Raw genomic sequence first — 14,996 nt, forward strand, 5'->3', positions numbered from 1 at the left:
GAGTATAGAAAGGTTAAGAACCACTGATCTATCTAACTCCTTTCAGAAAAAATTTTTTTAATTGAAACAACATGACTTCTGATAAAAATCAGAAGTTTGTATATAGTTAATCAGAGCCTTCTGCCCCCAAGCATTCCATATCTGGTCTCAACTTTCATCTGTCTAACTTTGTTCTCAAGGTTAAGGATGAACAGACAGCCAACAATGAGAATTTATAGGTCTACAATTTTTTCAAACTGCAGCCCAATGAATAATATTTCTGAACATGGAAATACTGTTTGGTTTAAACTAAAAATTAAAATCATAGAATAAAATAAAATTACATATAAATATGTAGCTAAATAATGAAAAAATAAATAACATAAATAAAAATAAAATTAAATAAGTGGATAAATGATGAAAAATAAACATCATAAATAAAAAATTAAGTTCTATATAGCTCAAAAATCCGTAAATTATAAGACAAATATACACAAAAATAGGTAAATATACATGATGAGCATCCCAATGACATATGGAGAGGTCAATTCTGGTTATGCCATGTTCAACTCAAAATAGGCTCTCTATGACACAAAGGGTTTTGATATCTGTAAAACTGATGAAATGACCCTGTTGCACATATTTGTAAATGTATAGAGCCTCCGTGTAACATATGTGATGTCTATTTCTGATACTTTTGATAATTTTAGCATGTTGCCAGCAAACATCAACCAAATCAGAAAGTGCATAGACAGCAAGGGCTGTGATTATTTTTGCTATTTTAAAAACAGTAAAAACAATCAAAGGTTTCACAAGTGTCTGAATTTCTGTATTTGCAGTTTCTATTTTTACGTTATGGCTACATCAGCTGATTATGTTTCTCTCCTTCTGAAAATAAGGTTCATCTGTATGAGAAAAATCTTTAGGGTCAGTTGTTGTAGATACGCTCTTATACATCAACTTGTTGCCGTGGAAATTTGCCCTTTATAACAGTTCTGTAGAATTATTAATTGAAGTCAATGCATGAGTGGTTGGTTTGGTCCATCAGGTAACCTCATGTTTGAAGAGCAGATATGATAACAATCTCTGTTGGGTCCTTCAACACCAAAGGTCTATGCACTAAATTTTTTAACTTGCTGATTTGTTGGAATGATCTCACCTCTCCAGCTAGGTGGATACATTGTATATATAATCCTACAGGAATTGCAAGATTTATGTTGGGTGAATATATATCTTCCATGGATTTGGGATGGTATTATCTTCCTTATAGTTGATGGCCTTTTTTCTTAAAGCTGCCTTGTAAATTTCCATCAACTCAAGATGTCTGAGCTATGTTCTATTTACTGTTTCCTGTAAAATTTTTGTCCAGATCTCTGGTATATTCTGTATGGTGGTGGATATGAGGCCTTTTGGTCTGCTGATGTTCTTTTAGGTGGATGGAAAGTTAGTATGTGGCTCCCACATACTAACTCTGTTGGATATATGGTCTATAAAGGGGATGGAATATACCCCCCATAAGTGTTGCCAGATCAACAGTCTTTGGCATTTCTAAAAAGATTAAATATGGTGGGCTACTTTTGAAGGCCATGTTGATGCAATTATGGGCTATCTCTATATATACAGGAGCAAGTGTTGCATTGTAAGCAACCACTTTGTATGTTTCTAGAGTGGGTTGATGAGCCTCTTGATGATGATCTTATTGAATCCATGTCGGACAGCTTGGTTTGTGATAATGTGAAATTCCTGTTCCCTGCTGTGGATCCAATATATATACATATGCTCCATGGATCAATGAGTTAAAGGCAGCCAATTTATACAAAAAGGGATCATGCAAGCATGACAGTATGAAAACAGAGAGATATTTAGGATTTATGTAATCCCCTGTGATTATGCATCCATTATTCAACTGGATGTCTAAGTCCAGGAAATGCATATGCTTGTGACTGTGTTGTTCCAAGTTGAGATATAATCCATAAGTGTTACTGTTGAAATTCTCCACTAATTGTTGTGTTGGGCTCCTGGTGCCAGAGAATAAGTACTGTATATCATTGATGTATCAAGAATATATAGCCACATGATCCTGATACTTAGCGAGGATGAAGGTCTCCAACTTGCAAATGACTAACATAAGGCACCTGAAAAGGGGCTTTCCATCAGAACACCTTGTTTTGTAAGAAAGTATCATCTTCAAAAATGAAAAATGAAGCACAAAATATCTGCCAGCTGTTATATATTGGAGTGGTGAAAATGTGACATAGACCCTTAAGAAGCAAAAGAATGATTCAATTTTAACTGCCAACTTGATGATGTCCTTTAAAAATGAGTGAAAACATTTGCTTTTCAAGCGAGTGTTTGTTTTGCTGGTTTTATTATTATTAAGTTAGGAGTTTTACTAATACAATTACTTTTTATTTTTTTATAAATTTTAAAAATAAAAAAATTTTATAGTGGATAAGTACCACCACTAAACCTTTGGGTTTCCAGTATAGTTTGAATGTAGTAAATGAGCAAATGTTTTCAATCTTTTATCCAGAATCTGCTTCAGGTTTTTATAATTCCAATTGTGGAATGCCAAGACTTTTGAACGTTTTCAAATACAAATTGCTTAAAACTGTTAAATGCATTGATAGTACAGAATTGAATGATTTTATCCCATGACCGTATTTTAATGCTGTGGCTGATCATTGAGTGAATATGTAATTATTGATGCGGATGGTCATCACAGGCATATTGCTATATCACATAGCTTTCTTTGAAGTTTACACAGTTCCCCAATTTGCTTGCCTTGTAAATTTCTAGTGTTTCCAAAGACCTGATGTGGTATGTCTGGAAGGATTTCTTTATAATGCTGGCATTGACCAAGTCGGCCTCTACATCAGGGTTGGTGGCGTAAGTGGCCAGGGCTGTGGTGTATTTTTTTTTGGCGATGTCATATTTGTTTTCTTAATCCTTTTTTTGTATAGACCATTTGGTCAATCCAATGTATACCACATTTCTCTGGAACCTATGGTCTCTGTTTGGGACACTATACACTCCTGGTGCCCTCAAACTATCAGGCATTCCTCAATAGGGAGTAAATTGTTTGTGTCCTCTTGTAAGCTATTTTTGTGCCCTTCTTATGTGCTATTTCTTTATATAGGGAATGCAGGTTTTTGTTATATTCTATCATTGTGTTTTGCAATGACGTTTAGATCATGTATCTCATTAGACCCTCCCTGGTCTGTGGAGGTATGTCACCCACTCTGGTCTATAGAAGTTCTGAGCTAAATTCCTAATTATGCTTCTATTGTACCCTGATTTGTCGTGATGTCTTCTAGGCATTCAAGTTCCTTGAGTATGTCCTCCCATCTAGAGTTGTGGAAACACTCGAAATTTACAAGGCAAGCAAATTGAGGAACTGTGTAAACTTCAAAGAAAGCTATGCAATATGCCTGTGATGACCATCCGCATCAATAATTACATATTCCCTCAAAGATCAGCCACAGCATTAAAATATGGTCATGGGATAAAATCATTCAATTCTGTACTATCAATGCATTTAACAGTTTTAAGCAATTAGTATTTGAAAATGTTTGAAAGTCTTGGCATTCCACAATTGGAATGATAAGAACCTGAAGCAGATTATGGATAAAAAATTGAAAACGTTTCCTCATTTACTACATTCAAACCCTACTGGAAACCCAAAGGTTTAGTGGTAACACTTATTAGTACCAGTACCAGTAATTTCTCTAGAAAGTTTTATAGTGGATGCCTAATCTTTCAGATATCAATTTATAATATTATCTTAAATCAAACTTTCTAAATAAAGTTAAATATACTGTAAAAGAACATCACATCAATTAAGGGCAGCATTGTCTGTTTTGCATTTTACCATCTCATTTCCTTCTAAAAGTTCAATGCATTTACACATGATGGATTTACTGGATCTTTCAGTTCTTGACATCATAAAAAGAATGAACATCTTAAAACGATTTAATTTTAATGTAATTGCACACAAAAAGTATCCAAAATTGCTCTAATAGTTTAAACAACTTTAAGTTATAAAGTGAACTAGGCAAATCTGACATATTATGGACACAATCATATTTAGAATATACTTTAATTATTTATAATCTATCTATTTTCTTTCATTTTAATTATATATTATGGCATTTAATATAAACAGAATTCCTATGAAATCTTTTTCTTTATATTAAGGTTAATTTCCTGGGATTTCAGAGTATGGAAGACCAGGAGCCAAATCTTAGCTTCTAGTAAATTAAACTTTGAGTTAATACTGACAGGAATATAAATTATTTTTTCCTAACTACACAAATGTCTCAAAACTAAAATAAACAGAAATTACAAGAGAAATAAAAATGAGGTTGGATTCCATATCTTAAAATTGTACTCATTAATTATAAAATCAAAATACAACAAATTTATTTCTATATACAGGTATACCTTGACTTACGTCGTTCCTGATTATACATCGTTTGTCAAAAAAGTATATGGAAAAATAAAAATCAAGTTTAAGTCATTTTATTCAACTTTATGTCTGTCAGCCACAAATATTTAAGTCATAATATCACTAGAAAAATGTTTAAAGCACATAAAATCATATTAAAATATATACATTTACAAGTATGTACTGTATTTACAGTATCTGCATTCGTAAATTTAGATTACTTTTTTCTGTATTATATTAAAAACTAAAATTTATTTGTTTGTAAGCTTAAAATAGATCCTTATTAACTATATATTATTAAAAATGCATTAATAAATAAAATACAGAACCAGGAATGGTAATTTATGGTTTAGCCTAGTGACAAGTGGATTCAGAGACAAGTAAATTCGACTTACGTCGCCTCTCCTGGAACCAATTACTGATGTAAGGCGAGATATACCTGTACCAAATTCAAAAAATATCTACAGAAATGCTACAACACAAACTTAAAAATATGAAATGCTTTATTTATTGAATGTTTTCAAAGCTACATTTTAGAAAAATTTTTAAATTTGAATTTAGTGCTTTAAAGATAGAAAGAAATCCTCTAAAAATAGCAAATACAAAATTTTACATTTTTAAGCTCATGTAAGCATTTCTCTAAAATGTTCTTTGAATTCATGAGGTTTTTACATGAAAATTATTTTAAAGTAAAAATAATGGAATAAAGATACAAAGAAATCCTCTAAAAATAGCAAATACAAAATTTTACATTTTTAAGCTCATGTAAGCATTTCTCTAAAATGTTCTTTGAATTCATGAGGTTTTTACATGAAAATTATTTTAAAGTAAAAATAATGGAATAAAGATACAGTATATCAAAATATATTCACTTGATTTTATATTTGAAAGGAAATTATCATAAACAAAAAAGATGCACACTTTTAAATGAGATGCAATTGATGCACATTAAAAACAGAGCTTGCATATATTCTATTAAAATAAAAATATTTAATAAATTTGAAAAAGTATGTTAAATTAAAATATGATATATAGTTGATTGCTTAGCAATTCAAGCAATTCATAAGAATAAAAATGATGAACACAATTGTGGAAGAGATTAACAAAAATCAAATAATAGTTTAAAAAATGTTAAAATAAATATTTATTATCTAAATTTAGATATTAGAAAAAAAATTGATATTTATAAAAACTAGACACTAGAACTAGATTTTAAATTTACAAATAGAAAGATTATCGAAAGTTATAAAATGATATTTTTTGCACACTATGCCTTTATAACTAAGTTTAAGGAATAAAAAAGAATCCTGACTTTAAGTTATTAAGTTAATTTAATAGAGAATTTTCTCAATTTTTTCTGTGGCCATAAATTTTGTTATCAAATCATTTCTCAAGAATCTGTTCAGAAAATAATTACAAAATTGTATATAGTTTATGATACTTTTGAGTGTGTTGTCAAGGTGCTCCTTGTGTCACAATCAAAAAGCCATAATATGTTATATCAATAAAAGGATGTCAATGCAAGGTTGTAATAGTATTGTGTTCAGCATAAATCCTATCTGTATTAATTGTCTGTATTCAAAAAACATACAAGATCTATCAAAGGGTGGAGGTTATACAGAAAAGAGGTTAAAGTTGAAAGTACCAACAATTTCAATTTATTAACACCATATTATATGGAAAACTATATATTGTGCCTGCAACCTGTAAACAGCTTCAAATTAATGTATTTGACTTAGTGAGGTTTTATATACAAGGCATACAAAATTACTTTGAGAACAGAGATCTACAGGAATAAATAAAACAGCCATTTTCTATAAATTTTATTTAACCAGTTAAATATATTGAAAACATGTAAAAAGAATATAATAAAAAAATAATTTTAAAAATATTAGAAAATATAATAATAAATATATAAAAGTAACTGAAATTTTTTATGAAACACATTTTTAGAACTCCAAATTGAAAAATCCAAAAATAATCTAGATTATCTGCCATTTTTGATCATTTAAGAAGTAATAAAAATAATATATCAAAACAAGAAAAAAATCAGACTGTAGTATAAAACAGTAAGAGAAAAGCTAGACTAGTTAGGAAACATCATTAGAAAGCAGTTGCATAGATTATTAAAAAAACAAAGAGAGAGAGAGATTTTATGCTATCACAATACATTTATAAAAAGAAATAGATTGACTGAAATAATTCAGAAGGAAATTCCAAAGAATGTGAAAGCAGTGCAAATAAAGTTCATAGAAGAAATATTGATAAATGTCACAAAAGGACCATGGATATTTAATTAATACAAAAGTTTTTAAAAATATAAATTTAGACTTCTGGTTATTGGCATTAAAAATAAATTAATATGAATCTTACAGAAATGTTAAATTTTGATTGGGAAGGTTTTAAATTTTTTTAAAAAGAGACTTAAAAATGCTGTTTCTAATTGGAACAAACAATATAAAAATTGTTCTGATGTTGAATATGTTAAGTTTTGAAAATTTTAATTGAGAAATAAATTTTAATTCTTTATTTTGATAAGTTTAAATAAATTACACAAACAATTTTAGTCACAATTACAGTATAAATAAATTTTGATTAAAATTTCAAATTTAGAAATAGAGTTTGAAAATAACACATCTTCAATTACTGTATATTGCATTGTATCAGGTTTAGTAGGGTTTGAAAACATTTAAAGTGTTACAAGTTAAAGTGTTTACTTTCTTGTTACTAACATAAGACAGACAATTTCCAGGTTAAAACTTTTTCTAATTTTGCCAGCTTGTGTTTTTTGATAAATATAATATATATTTGATTAACAAACCTTTTCCGTATTTAGAACAGTTTAGCTTGTATAACTATATTTCTAAATTAACCATAACATTATTATTTATTTCTACAGATGGCCTGATTTATGATGGTCTGAATTATGAGAATTTATGAAAAACATCAATAATTTATAAACAAAAAAAACTTGGTGTCCACACAATTTTAAAAACAACAATGCCAATAGTGCATAATTCTTTTAAATTCTCTACCAAATCATTGTTAAAAAAGATCAATAAAGGGGACTGACAGTAGATGTTACAACACAAGGCTACAACTCAATATAAATATTTTAATATTCATGTGTAAACTTAAAATTGCTTGTTTTTCAGATTCAATAAAATCTATGGTCTTTTGAATTACTGAAGAGTTTCCAGTATGATGAGTATCTGAAAATGCAATTTTATGCTTATATATGAATATTATAAATTTAACTGAACAAGAAGCCATGAAAACCCAATAGGTAATTTTTAAAATTGAATTTGTTACTTTCAAATAATTACAGTGCACATTGTTTTTTATATATATGTTACTGTGAATGACCAATATCTGGCAAATGTCAACATTCTCCAGTGAATGTCAGCATTCACACACTTGTTTCGTGTATGTACGAAATATTTGCTAAATATTATTATTTCTCACTTACACCGGCAAATGTTGACATTCAGCATACGCTGATGGTGAATGAATAAAAATATTTTTATTACATTAAAACAAAAATGCAACATTTTAATATGTGAAAATAGGAGAAAGCTTAAGTAACAGCACATTTAAATAAACTGTTAAACCTAAAACGAACAGCACATTCTAAATCATTAAAGAAAATAATACAATAATAAACTTACACATAATTTATGTGATTAACGTTATACAATCTTATTTATTGCAACAACTTAAACTATTGTGACACTTTGAATTGCACAAGAGTCCCTTGCTTTTAAAACTGAATTTATTTCTGGAACAGTTTTTTTTGCAATGACAGTGTGTATAGCCTTGCCCTCCACTTTTCAAATTAGCTGCAGCTGCTTCTCTCAGTGATATTTTTGAGAATAAATCTCATCTATGGAAAGTAACTTTTCTTTACAAATTATGAACTGATTACGTAATTATGTGATTATGAACTGATCTCTTAATGGTGTCTTTTATTTGAATATCGCCAATGCCTTACTGACAACCCCTCTCATCATCCGCCACTGGACCTGAAAAACCGATCCCCACCTCATAGGATCAAAAGACCTTGTCCTACCTCCAGCTACCCACAAAGGATTTGGCAACAGACTGTCGCCTCTCTGTTGACATCGGCTTCTCGGGTGTCGTTTCAATCTCCACCAAAGCTTATCTTGCTTGTCGACATACACCGGTGATTGTTCGAATGTATAATAATATAACCAAATATTCTAACTTTCACCGACGTATTTTGTATGTGTGGACATTCACCAGAGAATATCGATATTCTCTAATTTCGGTCTTTCACAGTAACATATACATGAACATTTCAATAAATAAACTAGTGAAAATACTTATATATTCTGTAACTTTAATAGTTGAAATATTATAATTTATGATAAAAATATTTTGAGGGTTGAAATGAAACTCATTCAAATACATTATAACTTTACAGTCAGTCCATTTACAACAATTCTGTTTGCAACACTTCCTCCATGAATCTCTGTTCTAAATCAGAGACTGCATGTATTCAATTTATTCAATTACCAATTCAGAGAATGGAGATTGAATATTCTGTTTATAAATTGAAATATTTAAAGTTTATTGTTGAAATAAATTTCTAATGAAAAATTACATGATCTTTTTATAACAAAATAAGCCATTAACATACAAATACAGTAGAATCTCATTTTAACAGATCGCTTGGGCTGCTGAAAATCATCCATTGTTCTGAGAATCTGTGATATTGAGAACAACAGATTTCCTGCACTTCCAGAAAAATATCCATTATTTGACCCTCTACATATAAGAAATACCTGTACTTGAAATTATTTAGTCTCTTGAGATCTTTATTTTATAGAAATGCAATGTACTGTACAAGATTGTATATTATGCTGTATGTGTGTATGATACTGTTGATGGAAAGAGTATGTACTCTAAGCACAAAAAGATTGATTTGTAAAAAAAACTTGTCCATCTTGGTTAGTTTTGATGCCACTTTTCTGCCTATTGAATATAACAACCACTTGATATAAGAAATGTCACGTACAGCCTGTCATTTATGCTGAAACTCATCAGGAAGGTCTTCACAACTCAAAAAGATTCAATGGTCTTACTAAATTTTGGCACTACACTTGAACCAATGTCAATGTTCATTAGTTGGCTCCTCCTCTATCATATTATCTTACTGACTCTCTTCATGCAATTCTTCAATTGTATATATCCTAGATGTAGTAGACTAACAAGTTCATCATTAAAACTATAAATTCCCAGAAACACCTGAATAGTAACTAAATGTTAAAAAACATGAAGTTTACAATAGATGGGGCTAGAATTTTTTCTAGCCCCATCTGTTATTCCGAATTATGAATCTGCTAAAATGAGGTAAAATTACATTGATTGGCTGAAACTAGGGAAAAAATCTGTTATTCCAAGAATCTGCTGTTCCATGATCTGTTAAAACATTTTACTGTATATGTAAAATATATAAAATGCAAATATTTAAAAAATCTAGCTAATTAATATAATAATTATATGAAATTAAGTCTACAAAAATTTGTAGCCTAAGAGAAAATTGAAAATAAAATATTTATACCGGTAAACCACTGAGATCGGAATACTTTTTCGATGGCTTAGTTGAAGGAGGGCTATCAATACTTGAATCTGAAAATAACATGTATTATGTTACAACAAAATAATAAATCAGCTTGAAATTTTTTTTANCTTTCAAACAGCTGTAGTCCGTAAACTTCACACGTGTTGGGCTGTGATTGGCAAGGACTTGTACAAAATTGATTCATAAAGAACAGAACGTATCTACCGTGTTATAGGAGGGTCGACTGTATGAAATGAATATCTAGCATAAATAATTAAAGAAAGGAGATAATAAATTAAATGAAACTTCTAATTTTAAAACTTTATTGTTAAACAAAAAACATATGAGTTATTTTTCAGAAAAATACTGTAGGATATTTTATTGAACATTCAGGATTAGTGATTATTTTTTTTTATCAAGAGATTCAATAAACATGAAACATTTTATCGAATTCTTTTATTGCTGTTTTAATTTCATCACCTCCAATATTGTTATCCCAAGCTTTGTATGGTGTTGCTGTATCCAGTTTAATAAGTTCTTCATCAGTAAGATCATCATCATAGGACTGGAGCAATTCTTGAATGTCTTGTCTTCCTTACCGATTTCATTTAATCTTAGATCCAATACAAGTTACATAATTTCTTCTATGGTACCATTAATTTCAGACTTGAATCCTTAACAGATCTCATGTTAAGTATTGTAAATTAACTCCATGTTTCATCAATGTTTTCTAGTAGCATTTTTTATGCTAAAATGTTTTCAAAATTCTATCAAAGATCTTCTATATTTGTTTTTTCAACAGACTGACTAAAAGTCTTATATAGGTAGTTTGCTTTATATGTTAAAATTATCTCTTGGTTCACAGGCTGGAGTAATGAAATCATATTGAATGATAAAAAAAAATGACCTTAATGTTTTGACACAAATCATTAAGTTTTTTTTTTTTTTTGTAATAACTCAGGATGTATTTTCTTCATAATTGAAGTTTAGACTACAGTAGAGTGTCGTTTATCTGAATCAATTGGGGACTGGGGTTGTTCGGATAACTTATTTTTCGGATAACCGATTATGTATGAAAAAATATATTAACCTATCCCATGCTGAAATTTTTCTCCGTTGCATGTCACTTTGCATTGAATATTCATCAATGTTAACTATAATGTAAACTTTTGAGCCTAATGTAAACTTTTTAAAATAATAATTGTGGCTATTGTATCGTTAAAAATTATTTCTTTATTTTTTACAAACAAAATAAATATATTGAAAAATATAAAAACAAAAAAAAATTTATACNTTTTTGTTTTTCATTTTCCGAGTTCAAAAATGTTAATTGTTTGAATTTTAATGAAAAAAATTTATACAGTATTTTAATAAATTCTAATAATAAGCTTGTTGTCTATTGAATAAAGGTAAGGCTTATTGTAAACTGAAAATAAACTACACCACAAAACACCAGGATGTGTTAAATACTGCACTCTTAAAACCTATAACCAGTGTGATATAAAAAACAAAAGATAAAGATCACCACAAACGTTTTTGAATTGCTGTGAGTTGTTCTTTAGTTGTGAAACAGAATAACTGATGGGACTGAGCAAACCATTACAGAAATTTGATAAATTTTACGTGTTACATGAGATGTATGCATTGTTCGCCTGGTTGACATATTGTGACCTTAAAGTTCGGAGTCCATCAATGCCTGCCAGGCCGGCGACAGAACCAACTCATCCTTAAAATTGATGCAGTTGTCATTGAGGGTTGATTTATAAATGTGAATGGCCTCTAGGCACTAATGGAAACTCTAGTTTTATTGAATCAGATAATTTAAAAACATGCTAAAACAAAACAAAAATGTTAAAAATAAATTTAATAGAAAAATAAATAGTGCTGTATGTTATTTATTTTTCTAATAGTATTTGTTGTGTACAATTATTTAAATTTTATAAATTTAACAACTAACTTAAAAGTTCATTAATTATAATAATAATTACTTGAGTAGTTCATCCACCATTATTTGCCAGCTACTTTTTTGGGAGGCAATATTTCGTTAATACTCATAAAAGAATCATATTCATACTATTTTTCAAGCTCAATAAATCTGTATACTATGATGAAGTACTCACAGAACATCTTGCATTAAAGCATTTGTTAGAGAATGTAGACTATCTTTATGTTGGTACCTGATTGCTTCTTGTTCTCTTTTATGTTCTTTAGAATTAAGCAGAAAATTGCTACAGAGAACTTATCACATAGGAACACGTTTTTGATAGAAAAAGACTTTATTTTCTATTTTTTATGAAAGGAAATGCCTTTTGGGCCATTTGCCCCTCATCAGTCCTTAATGTCTTTATGTAGATTTTCTTCATCAGATAATTCTCCAGAGTCTTATTCATAGCAGTTTGGCATATTTCTGATGACATCATCATATCAACAGTAGACAGGTACTGGAATTTTCTTCTCAATTGTCAATCAGTTTTTAAACTTTTAATTTGATATTTCTTCTAGAACGTTATTTATGATCTTCTCTTTAACAGGTAACTTCATTTCCTGATGTCTCTGTCTATTTTTTTAAAAACAATTCTCAATTGTCTTCTCAGACACTTGATCTCATTACATTGCCAAAAAAATATAAAAGGAAACTGCACTTTTTTACACAACTGTAGTTAATTTTGCCTGAAAAATCACTACAATAATCAACAATAATATATAGGAGATAGAAAATTGTTGCCAAGAATTTCCAAAATAATGATTAAAACTTTCAAATATTATGCTAAATATTCATTTATGTACAGTACATACTTTAAAATATGTACTGTACATATATGAATATCTAAATTAGAAACTTGAGACTAGGAAGCATTAAAGAGAATTAAAAGGAATATTTTAATCTTGCAAGCGCTTTCAACGTAAATATATACGTCATCCTCAGGCAATTCAAAATTGAAAAGAGAATTCAAAGAGAACATTTAAATTTAAGCATTAACGATATTAGCTGTATTTGGAACATAACTACCGTGTTTCCCCAAAAATAAGACAGTGTCTTATATTAATTTTTGCTCTGAAAGATGCGCTAGGTCTTATTTTCAGGGAATGTCTTATTTTTTTCGTGAAGAAGAATTCACATATATTATTGAACAAAAAAAATTCCCTAGTCGAACTTAGACGAGAGTGACATATATCCGGTCGCGTCGAACTGAACTTAAATAAAACTGAACTGAACTTACGAAGTTCCTGTGCTGGAGTGGACTTCCCACTCTCGCTTCAACTTAACCTTTTTATAGTGTCGACATCGGGCTCGATGACAATTAGTGCTTACTGAACCGTAGCACTATGCAAATGTCATGTGGCATGATTCCCGGCCGACCTATTAGCCTTCACCAGCCATAACATTATGCAAATATGTGATTCCCAAGCCATAGTTTTATGCAAATCATGCCGTGTGGCATAATTGTCTGCTGACCAATCAGTGGCTGTACTTTCAAAAAACCAACGGCCACTTTCAACCATCTGTCGATGACCATTACCAGTAAAAAAAACTTTGCTAGGTCTTACTTTCGAGGGGAGGCCTTATATTTAGCAATTCAGCGAAACCTATGGTAGGTCTTATTTTCAGAGGATGTCTTATTTTCAGGGAAACACAGTATTAAAGTAAATAAGATTTAAATTTTACATTTTAAAATAAAAAACATTTAAAATTGGCACTCATGCATAAATAAATAAACCCCGATTGGAGTGGCTATTAATTAAGATTGTTGAAATTAAACACAGTTTTTGTAAACGCGTAAAATTGGCGCACGTGCACCTTAACATGCATAACATAAGAGCCAATTAGAATGGCTATTAAGAACAAGTAAATTTTAGACTTTAAATTAAAAACATTTTGTAAACACGTATAAAATTGGTACTCATGCGCCTTAACAAAGACAGCATAGAAGTCGATCGGAATAGAACCATAAGTGCAAGTTTACATTAAAATTTAAATATAAAATCATGGGACATAATTTAAAATACACAAAATGCATGTAACATATAAAAAGACGCACATAAAGAGGCCGACACGTATGTGCCTTGAACCACATAGGAGGTGCAGGAAATGAGTGTATTGTTGATTTTTTAATGCCTGTATAAATTAATCCAGATGTCCGGTAAGTCAAGAGTAGAGGAGTTGCACAGGGAGAGCAGTTTTTTGTAAGGAGGGTCTCCCAAATATATAGCAAGCTTCCTTCATCACAGCGTTTGAGTATTGCCACCCGATTCCAAAGTGCTATGTGGGGTGATGATGTACCACCAATTTGGAAAGTTCAGTGTCGCAACTGCCAAGTGCCTCCGAACATTGGTGTTCAGATATGCGAGCAACCAGCATTCTGGTAGTCACTCCTATAAAATATACTCCTATAAAATAGGAGTCCTATAAAATGCATAGTCCTGATATTGGATTCTGCAGGGGAACAGAGTATACACCAGATTTTTCCAGGGTGAAAGTAGCATCTCTATCATTACACAACATTCGTCGCAGACATGGTTGTGGGGCAATGGGTAAACGAAAACCATTTTGCCTAAAGATCCGGGCCGTGAAGCGTCCACAGTACGGGAGCATTCGTGGCATCACAGCGTCCACATTTTCTCGCACCTCCTATGTGGTTCAAGGCACATACGTGTCGGCCTCTTTATGTGCGTCTTTTTATATGTTACATGCATTTTGTGTATTTTAAATTATGTCCCATGATTTTATATTTAAATTTTAATGTAAACTTGCACTTATGGTTCTATTCCGATCGACTTCTATGCTGTCTTTGTTAAGGCGCATGAGTACCAATTTTATATGTGTTTACAAAATGTTTTTAATTTAAAGTCTAAAATTTACTTGTTCTTAATAGCCATTCTAATTGGCTCTTATGTTATGCATGTTAAGGTGCACGTGCGCCAATTTTACGCGTTTACAAAAACTGTGTTTAATTTCAACAATCTTAATTAATAGCCACTCCAATC

General features: G+C 30.2%; 1 protein-coding gene across 1 annotated transcript in view; it reads right to left on the reverse strand.

Annotated features, from left to right (window-relative positions):
* Positions 1-66: 66 nt before the first annotated feature.
* LOC111630240 (INO80 complex subunit C-like) overlaps positions 67-14,996 on the reverse strand; it is a 62,504-nt gene continuing 47,574 nt past the window's right edge. The window contains exons 3-4 of the mRNA XM_023374315.1: positions 10,011-10,078; positions 67-288 (exon numbers count right to left, since the gene is read on the reverse strand). Coding sequence (XP_023230083.1) covers positions 232-288; positions 10,011-10,078 — 125 coding nt within the window. The 3' untranslated portion in view covers positions 67-231. The remainder of the gene's footprint in view (positions 289-10,010; positions 10,079-14,996) is intronic.

The sequence above is a fragment of the Centruroides sculpturatus genome, unplaced genomic scaffold (assembly GCF_000671375.1).
Source record: "Centruroides sculpturatus isolate CEXI.00-Female unplaced genomic scaffold, Cexi_2.0 scaffold553, whole genome shotgun sequence".
Lineage (NCBI taxonomy): Eukaryota > Metazoa > Arthropoda > Arachnida > Scorpiones > Buthidae > Centruroides > Centruroides sculpturatus.